Source organism: Vigna unguiculata, chromosome 6 (genome assembly GCF_004118075.2).
Source record: "Vigna unguiculata cultivar IT97K-499-35 chromosome 6, ASM411807v1, whole genome shotgun sequence".
Taxonomy (NCBI): domain Eukaryota; kingdom Viridiplantae; phylum Streptophyta; class Magnoliopsida; order Fabales; family Fabaceae; genus Vigna; species Vigna unguiculata.
The window spans coordinates 23,982,692-23,993,666 of NC_040284.1; the positions used below are offsets into that span (position 1 = coordinate 23,982,692).

The 10,975-nt window shown below is 31.2% G+C and overlaps 1 protein-coding gene across 1 annotated transcript; it reads right to left on the reverse strand.

The window, feature by feature from the left end:
• Window positions 1–5,810: 5,810 nt before the first annotated feature.
• LOC114188874 (ER membrane protein complex subunit 2) lies at window positions 5,811–10,102 on the reverse strand. Its single transcript, XM_028077531.1, has 9 exons — window positions 9,718–10,102; window positions 9,447–9,511; window positions 8,701–8,749; window positions 7,397–7,491; window positions 7,093–7,178; window positions 6,927–6,986; window positions 6,741–6,822; window positions 6,456–6,569; window positions 5,811–6,185 (listed from the first exon to the last, which is right to left on the reverse strand). Exons 1-9 carry the CDS (start codon window positions 9,902–9,904, stop codon window positions 6,015–6,017), a joined length of 909 nt encoding a protein of 302 aa, XP_027933332.1. The 5' UTR covers window positions 9,905–10,102; the 3' UTR covers window positions 5,811–6,014.
• Between the last annotated feature and the right edge of the window lie 873 nt (window positions 10,103–10,975).

Consider the following 10,975-nt stretch of genomic DNA (forward strand, 5'->3'; position numbering starts at 1 on the left):
ATATGGTCTTACGACTATATCTAATGACACTTCTCCTAACATTGCATGTATCTAGATAACTCTGAACCTCAGAATTGCCATGATGTAGAACCAAGTTAATTTTTCCCAAACATTGTTGCGCTGGCATACACTGATATCTTCAATATTTCTAACCTTTGAACTCAACTCCTTTTGGAAAACTTGTGAAATTTGATCTCGTGAGCCTGCCCTTGAAGCTTCCTTAGTCTAAACATTGACGCTAAATTTTAACCTCTTTATCCAGTCTACTAACCCAAAGCTTAACTTTCCTCGCTCATCGATCTACTTCATACAACAAACCTATATCCTTGAGACAAAAAGTTATCTCAAAAGCTATATCCAACCCTCACAAAGGTAAGCAGGTCAAGTTGACGTTGAATTTGCATTCCTCTATCACTATAAACACTAAACGCAAACCACAGAGGTGCAACAAAACAAACGTGGACACAGAAAGCAAAACTCTAACATCTATTGATAGCCAAAACTTTTCTCTATCTCTCTTATTTTCTCAAACCAATAAAATTAAGAAAGGAAAATAATCTTTGATCTAGTCATGAGTGTGCACCCTCATTACTTTATCAAGACGTTTTCTGTTCTTAATACTTTCGGTTTCAAAGACAAACTCTACTAAACTCGAACTCCAACACAAAAAAAGACACGACAAACCCACAACCCTCAGGTCATCCTAAGGACGAACTGCTCTGATACCATAAATGTAACATCCCAATTTCAGCAGCTTAAAACTAATAAAAATAGGGAGTTTCATCATAGTTCCAAAACAGATAATCCAGTGTAACCAATATATTAATACAGTCTTACAAAAGGTATGACTATAAAAATATATCACTTATACACTTAAACTAAACTAATAAACTCTGTACTACTGACCACTGCTAACGCTCCCACTGGAAACCTCCTCTTCAACACTAACACGATGGCTCTTCATCCTCCAGAAGTGCCTTTGACACTGCAACCACATATGCTCCCACCGAATAGGTGATCATCGCAAAAGGAAACATACAACACAAGACAGGAACACAAAAAGCAAGGGTAAGCTAATCTGATTAAGGAATCCTGCAGTTCAATTATAAACAGAAATCATGCAATCTTTCTCATTTTCACCAGAATCACATAGACCACCACAACCACAATGCAGATATATTACTCTAGACTCGATATCTGGATTATGTAAGCGACATTGGATCTCTGGGTGGCTTGCACCTGTGACGGTTCTCAAACTCTACAGAGTTGGACACAAGGAGTTATCACCCGACCGCTCACAAGGTAAGTCCCCTTCGCGTCTAAGACTTGATCAAGTCCAAAGACTAGGACCTCCTGCTACTCCTCACGACATAATCCATTATGCTCTATTTGAGTGTGAATGATTATTGGAGTTTCAGGATACCAACCCATACGGAGTCCTTATGTCCTTACATACACTAAAACATTCCTCTTAGAATTTCCCTTGAAATCCTAGTTCAACCACTTCTTCTCATATTCCAACTTCATGCAATTTCACCGCACATATTACCAGTCATAACAACTCATGCATATCATAACTAAGTTCATATTTAACATTCAAACATAGCTTCATCCATTAGAAATAAAGAAATAACACTCAACTGCAGGGTTTCTTGCCCAAGCTAGAAGGTCTCGCCTAGGCAAAAAGGCTCTCTTGCTTAGGCGAGTCATTCTCGCCTGAGTGAGGGTCAAAACAGAGAACAACCCAAACTCTGGGCGAATTCTCGCTCAGGCTAAGTTGTCTCGCTTAGACGAGAGTGACCCTCGCTCAAGCGAGACTGGCTCGCCTAGGCGAGATCTCGCGCAGAAACAGGGGATGAGTTTCTGGTGTTTTCGCTCAGGCGAGAGCTGCTCGCTTAGGCGAAAATACTAGATTCCCAATCTGTTCTCACATGCAACAGTAAAGAAATCTAGCACAATCCAAGCATACACTCAATTACACAATTCAAGCGCTCATACAACAATCAATCATGCAATTCAAAGTCATCAGAATGATTTCTAGATGAAATTCAAGTAAAACACTTAGCTTCCCTTACCTGTTATCCTGTTTAGACAACTTTATAAATGTCAACGCCTTAAAAACATCAACACCTCTAACTCCACAGGATGCTCTATCTACACATAGAAACATCACAAGAACGATCAGGACATACCGTTATGATCACTGATCAACAGAGACTCATACTGATGATTAAAACGTCGCATGCAAGCGGAAGAGGGCTTGCATGCAACAGAAAACAGAAAAGACTAGAAAAGAAAGCGGAAACTCAACTTACCCGAACGGAGAAACTGATCGGTCCAATTTGAAGAGCTCGCCGAGAGGATCAATCATACGGTCTCGGTTCTTCAATCAGACGACCAGAGAGACAGAACCTCTAGAGAGAAGTCAGAGAACTCTAGAAAAGTGGTTTCTAGAGTGTGTTTTAAAATAATGAAACTCGTTTATAACAATTCTATTTATACTAAAATCTTTTAATATTAAAATAATCGAGTCTCACTATTTTTAAACCATTATCACTTTTAAAACGCCATTTTCTAGGGTCTTACAGATATTATGTTTAATTCTAAATTTTAACTTAACAATATTTTTTTTCTAATATTTAGAATAAATAAATAATTTAATATAATGAATATTAATCTGTTTCAGTTTTAGTATAATAAAAGTCATATTTTTAATAATAAAAAATTATTAATTTTATTCAAATTATATAAACTAGTAAAAATACATTTTACATATGTGTATTCAATTTTTTATATTAAAATTATAATTATAAAAACGAATTTAAATTATTTTTAGACTTTGGTTATAGATAAATTTTTAAATATGGTTGAGATATTTAAATATGTATTTATCTTTTAGTAATTGTTATGTATATTTACTAAAAATATTATATTAGCAAAAAATCCCTTTCGAGATTTGTACATTAATGATAATATATATTTCCTTTGTAAATACTTATGTTTATATCTTAAAAATCAATATGTACACAATTATCTTAATTATTACCAAATTTTAAATAAAAATATTTTTTTACATTCAATTTATTTTATTATTGTATTAAAAATAAATACGTAAACATTTTATTTATGTTATTATTTGTAATGCAACTTAACCATATATATATATATATATATATATAGTTATTGAAAGATAATCTTTTTACAATTATAAAAAGAATAATAAAATGAAATAATGGTATAATTTTAGTCTTCGTGTATGCTTGACATTGTCACTTAGAAATGCAGCAGTTGCATTAAATGATTTGCATGCAGGTAATGTCATTTTGAAATATAAAAGAAAAAAAAAAAAAAAAAAGAGAGAAAAAGTAGTGGGTCTGTATTGTGTTAACACAAACATCACAGCGTCTGCTATGGAATTAGGTCATTAAAAGCTGCAATTCGTACGCAAACACTCTTCAAAGTTTAATCTCACCATGGCAGTTACCATGTGCCCATATTCTTCTACTTAATATATATTCATTTCATATATAATATGCATTCTGTCGTTAACGTTTTCGACAAATTTACTATACTCACTGTTGGCTGGCCTTTTCGACACTACTCTGCAATTCTAACATTCGCATGCCATTTCTATTTGTTACAAAACCGTTCCATTCAAACACCATCTAGCTGCAGTTTTTCGACCAGGAACATAGGTATTATTTTGGGTTAATTTTTCAGTTTTCTTTTCTCTTCGAAAGGATGTGCTTAATTAAACACGTTCTTTTAAGAAAATGTAAGAAATAATTTTTACAAGTTATAATAAACATTCATTTAAATTTGTATTTCATCTAAATTTGTATTTAAGGAAGCAAATTTCTAGTATAAATTATTTGGTAATTTTATTTTAAAGAAATCACATAAAATAGTTTGAATTTATATTCTACTACATTATTTATATATATATATATAAGTAAGTAAATAAATAAAATAAAATAATATAATATGTACTTTCTCACGTAACATACATCTTATATTTATCATATATTTTATATCTTTCATACTTTTACAATTTTTATAAATTTTCACTACTCATAATATTTTATACGTAGTTATATAACTTCTAAAATTTCTTATTATAACATGATTCTTAAAATTTTATAAGTCTGCATTTCAATTAAATCTGCATCAAACTCTTAATATCAAAATATAGACTTAAATGAATATTTATTATAGGTCAACGAGTTAGTTTTTCTAATTAAAAAATTAAGATAAGTTAAAATATTATGTTCAGCAATAAATCAAATAAATAATATATATAGAAAACCTCATGAATATATTATCTTTTAAGTGTTTTTTTATTGGAAATATTACTTTCATCTTTTGCATCAATAAATTCAAAGACTAACATTTTAGAGATGTTTCTTTTATCTTTTCTAATCAAAATCAAAAGGTTTCTTTAATAGTTGATTAAATAAAAGAGTTTAGTTGTCATGCATAGGAAGTGGTATGAAATTTATATTATATGATTTTAGTTTGAGATTGTTATATTTAAAACACAACGAATTTCTTTATATTATGATGAAGGGTGGATACAGTACATTTCAAATAAATTGCAATTAAAAATTCTATTATCAGATAGATCTAGATTAATAAGAGACCTATCTCATAGGTGGAATAGAATATATAGATTGATATACATCTCTTTAGATATATCAAAGCAGATATATCAACCTATTTTTGATTAATTTTGATCTTTAGACTTTATTTATATTGGGTCAATAGATAACTTTAGTCTGTTTTAAAAATAAAACAAAACGTTTTCAAATAAAAAATTACAAATAACATGTGCTTTCAAAATTTAAGTAATAACAATAAAATTAAATTTAGTTTTAGATATAAGAATTTTATATGTCAATTATAATATATATTAAAAAAAATATTTTTCTAAAATATAATTATTACTTTATAAATAGATATAATTAGACAGTGGGTTCAAACCAGATGGGATGAACGAAAATTAGTCTTGTTTTATTAAGATGACAAACTCTTTTAACTCAAATCAAAAACTATTTTCTAGATTCTTCATACTAAGTTATTGAGATACAGATTTTGACAGCTATAACTCTCATGGTAGGTATTCCATATCTATGGACCACAAAACTGAAATCGCCTATAATATTATTATAATTAAATTTTTCTTTCCATTCAATTTAAGAGACTCATGCCCTAAAACATAATTAGCCCCTTCCATACTAATTTCTGTTTTAAACATGAATGGATGATATTATAAAAGAAATTACTGGTTAAATTATTTTTGAAATATTTTGCACTTTTTCAATTCTCAGTTGATAAAAGAGACTATTGCAAGAACCTATACAAAATAAATTTTACCATATGAACCTTAATTGACGAATAAACTTGAATTAAGTTCATAAAAGTGACATGATATTCCCCAAAGAGACCATTGCAAGAACCTATTTATGAAAATAGATCTTCAAAATAAATTAATCCAACCGAGCACGCCTCGAAGGAACAAACATTTGATACCAAAAATATGATTGAGTAGTCACTTTCTCCAATGCCAGAGTAGTGCAAAATTCTGCTGCCCCAAACCGTATGACTGGGATCCATTAACAGTACAACGAGCTACATCATCAAATCATAATGTTACTATTTATGCTATAAATGGAACACTATCGTAACGTAAATGATTTTAAACAAGGGAGATTAATATTTTAACTTAATTTGTAAAGCCACTGAAAATAATGAGTGGCAAAAGATGTCAAAAACAAATTATGCCACCAAATGCATCATCAAAGCTATGACAATACCTTTGGGTCCAGGCCATCTGAAACTTTAAATGTCTTTCAATAAATAGTCATTATCTAAGGTAAACTGCAGAAAATTAAGAATTTCCATTTTAATATTGAGAAGAAAATGACTGAGAAAATCTAAGTGCGTTAATTCAAGCTGACAACAATCTTAGAAAATTTCAAAAAGTGACTAAATAATAATCTTTAAGAGACGCTGCATCACGATGACAATGTTAAACTCTTTAAGGCAGTTGTAAGTTGAGGAAGCTTGTCCGGAGCTCTCTGTTTGTAATCTTTCTCCAAAACTTTGGCCGCTAGAGATTGTAACTGTGACCCTTCTTTCTCCTCCTTGCTTTTCCCTTTCGTAATCTGTGTAATAGCAGAAGCGCACTGGAGAACAGGAGCAAAACTAAAATTTCAGGCATATAGCAATTAATAGTTTCGGAAAGAAGAATCCAGAGATCCTTATTTAGGTGAAGATCAAGACTATACGAAGGAAAACTGAAATCCTCTGAAGTAAAAACTAAACTTTCATAGCACCCAACAAAAACTAGGTTCAACCAACTTCCAAATTAAAACAATTATAGTCAGTTCACAGACACAATAACTTGCAGTTGCCGAGGAGGACCACACAAAATTAATACTCATGGAAGATCTTACCAAGCATATACCAAAGAGCGCTCTTGTGTTTTTGCCTCCAGTTAAATCAATAGTAGACGCATAGTATTTCTTGGCAGTTTGGAGGTTTTCTAATCCACCAAGCGTATAAAGTACCTGACAATGCCACAAATCAAATAAAAGTAAGACTGTTACTGCGCTACTACACCTCAGCATGCAGTGTTTTCTGTGCCTTGTTTGTTACTAAAGGAGCAAAGACATGAGAGGAGGAGAAGAATTTATTTGACAAAAAAAAAAGTAATCACATTTCATCAAGAAGTTACTCACATCAGCATAAGCTAAATGGTAGAGTGGAACAGTAGGTTGAGATAATATCAACTCCTCGTAACAAAATGCTGCTTGTTTATACCTAATAGGAAGACAGAAAGCCAAAAGAAACAAAGGCAGATAAATAATTAGCAATATCAATGTTACCCTCGCGAGGGAAGATAAATGGTAGAATAAAAATCTAACATTTGCAGGGAGACGTATATTTCAGCCAGTTCTCTCCATGCATCATGGTCTGCCATGAATCTGTTACAAGAAGAATAATTCAGATATATGCAATATTTTCTTATGTAAATCAGAAACTATTTTTTTTAGTTATGGAAGAAAATAAAACTTTTAACATTAGTCTCACGTTTCTAGATATTTATTAAGCCAATCAATAGCCACAGAAATGTTGCCTTGTGCCTTTGCCATTGCCACCCTCCTCTTATGGATGGCCTGCACAAAATCAAGACAACAAAAACGATAAACACTTTAGCTTTTTGGCTTTCTTTACACAGGACGCCTAGCCTGTTTAATGTAAAACCGAAAGATTAAAATCAAGTGGAAATAACAACACAAAAGAAGAAGCCACAATTATATGATTTTGTTTCATCACACATAAGAGTAAATGAACAACCAACAGTTCCCCATTCCATAAGGTTATGTGAGTTTACTTGGTCAAGAGGATTGTCCTCCAAAAGGCTTGCGTAAGCCTTTTCTGCCAACTCCCAGGATCCTTTTGCTTCAAACAACATTGCCTCCAGCCTACCTGTAACAATTTCGAAGCTTAAATCAATTCTTTCTTAAGAGAGAACAGGAGCATGCGTATGCACAGACATATTTGGGCTGTGTGTAGTTATGTTACAGAGTGTGATTTGTAAAGCATTTCATCTAGATTATAGATGAAATTAATAAATGAAATTTTGAAAAAACATATAGCTTTTAGGTTATTTCAATAAGCTACTCCATTAGCTTTCAAAAAAATCTATCTAGATGAAACCAATAATTTACCATCTTACCCCTTAGAACAAAAATAGAAACCCTAATGTACGGAACATGTTTATGACAACAATTTTTGGATTATCGTTTTACTTGTACACTTTTTTGGATTATGGATTTAATGCAACGCTTGTTTATTATTATTTTAATTATTCAATAATGTATTTTAATTTTTAATAAAATGTTTTTTTATTGAGAAATGATATGAATTTTAAATTATAATTAACAATACATATTTACACAAATATTACTTGGAACTTAATTTATACAAATAAAACAAATTAAATTACAATAATATGAATTTATAATTATTGAAAATATGTAATCACCTAATATAAAGATTTGATTCGATAATTAATCATGTCCTCATTTGTTATTTTACAGCTTTCAGGCAGCTACTTTTATTGAAACACTTTTTGCCTAGTTTTTTTCAGATTCCTTTTCAACTATTTTGAGCTAATTTTACCAAACATAGCCCTAACATCCCTCTTCAAAGAAATGAATAAAAATTATTCAAGTTACACACCAGTCTAAAAGTTTGTTTCAAGAACCTGATCTGGGCATAAACAATCAGATCAGAGCATGCAGTTGTTTGTGTTTTGGGACAAGTAAACAATACAGTTCGTGTTTTGGGAAAATTATCATAGAGCTCAAGATATAAATTAGACAGCTCAATCATTGCAATGTCACAAGAAACAGTTTCTTAGCCTAGCAGGAAGCAATATGTAGGAACACTGGCCTATTATAAGGCATATGTCAGCAGCATTTAGCCAGAGTAATGCTCCCTACACAACTGTTACATCTGCATCTAAGATTAGAACTGTACAAAGTGAGGTCTGAGTTCAACAGGTACAACTTAATTCTCCCTGCACCCCCAAAGCTTATAGAGGGTCAGTTCTATGTCAACAGTTGTGTAGACAGTTCTATAACTAACTCCAAATCAAAACATGGTTAAGAGGTATAGATAATATCAACTTACCAACTCTTTTACTATCTGGGAATCTCTTCCGAAGAACCTTTGTACAGTCCTGATAAAGAAGAAAAATATTATCAACTTCAAGACATAAAATCTCAAACCTGATGGTTTCCTTTATCATACGAAGAGGACAGCATAATGGACAACATACAAGTTCAGCAGCATATTAATTTGCAGGCTCGGAACTTACAAAAGCAAACAAGATCAAACATCTTGCCAAGAACTTTAGAAACAACGATACAACACAGTGAAAGAATAATGCAATAGCAAGATCAGAAAACGATTATTTCCTCCATCCATCATCAACAGAGAATAAAGGGCCAAAAGGGACTCAAACTTAAAACAAAAACTACCAAGAAATTGAACAGCAATCAAATGTAGTGGACTATAACCTTACAAGGTACGTAATGAAAATCAACCATTACGCAGCACCCAAAAAAAAAACAATAAGCAAGATTATAACTCCTTGTAAAACTCACAAGCAACCATCTCTAGTGCATAATCAGAACCTCCAAAACACAAGTGACAAGAGAGTAAAGGGCAAGTTCCAACTATTTCAAATAAGTACGATTCAATCCGTTCATAAGATTCCAGTTTTGAGTAATCATTACACTACATCAGAAATTCTCCTACGGCTTTGTTTCACGGAAAGAAGGCTATGATTTTACAATCTGTAGAATAGTGCCCAATAAAATTTACAATTCACGAAAGAGACCAATACAAGAAACAAGACCAAATTAGATCGAGACCTTGGCAACGTCGAGACATTGACAATCCATAGCAGCAACTGCAACCTGTTCGTACAAGGTCCATTCTGCACACACAAACACCCAAACATTAGTCAAAAGTCAAATTCAGTGAAAGATATATACCTGCAAGTAAAGCATAGCTGAAAAAACAAGGTTTTACAAGACAGTGAAATTCGAAGCTCCAAAAATCACAGCATAAAATCATAAATTACAGAATCACGCAATAGAATCATAACAACAAAAATTAGGTCAGTAGCGAAGGAGGAGTGACCATCTGCGCCTAGAGAAGATCGTTGTTTGGGGTCGTTCAAGATGGAGAGGCCATGCTTCAGAACCTTCTCGGAACGGCGAACCTTGAGCTTTCTGACAAGGCAGAGGTAGTCCCAGGCGCCGCCGCCGCCGTTATCGACCTGATTTTCAAGCCTGTTCAATTGAGTCTCCTCTGTTTTGGTAACCATCTTCTTTCCCACAATTCACAAACGCAGATCCAAGAAATCGATAAACAGATTTTCGATCTGTTGCCGAAAATATCGATCGCTGTCTCTGTCGTTGAAAATACACACCCGGAGTGAGACGAGAGGAAATCCAGTGAGATCGCACTTTCACTCCAGGTTCCGCCTCAGAAATATATCAAAATAAAATAGTTAAACGAATCAAACAAGATATTATCAGAATTTAATTAACAAAATTTTATACTTCGAACAAAAACTCATTTTTAAAATAATAATCAAATAACTATTTTATTTTATTTTATTTAACCATTATTTCAATCGTTACTTTATTTAATTGCCGCTAAATATTATTTTTCTACTTGGAAGGAAGCATGCACCGCAAATTTAATGTTTATATTATTTTTAATTTTGGATATATTAAATACAATATATTATTATTATTATTTTTTGTATATGACTTTAGTTATTATATTGATACCAATAAATAATATATATTAAATTATTTAATATATAAGAAAATACTTTATTTAGTATATTGTTTTCGTTTATAATAATACTTTTATTTGAAGTTGATTACAGCAATAAAAAAAATTATGAAACTGTTATTAAGTAGAGGTGGAAGGTCTTTTGTACTATTTTATCTCTTCGTCATTATTTTTTCGATGAATTTTATGTTCACGTCTTAGAAAAACAAAATAAATATAAGACGGATTATGGAATTTGTATATTGTTATAAATATAATTATAATAAATAAATTTACTGAATATTAATTGTATTTAAAATGGTAGTATATTATACATTATGATATAATTTTTACTTATTGTCAATTTTAAAAAGTATTCAAATATTTAAAAATAAAGATAAACCTTATAAAATAAAAAGAATAAAAATTTGTATACCGCTAGAGTCTTTGTTTTCAAATTTTTAAAAAGGTTTTCTTTTACATGTATATTTATATTTATATTATATTTTCAGCTACCTTTGTAAATGTTTCACTTGAATTTTCATTATTATTAAATCACATTTCACTTCATAATAATAGATGATTTAAGAATTATTCTCAGACCAATTTAATT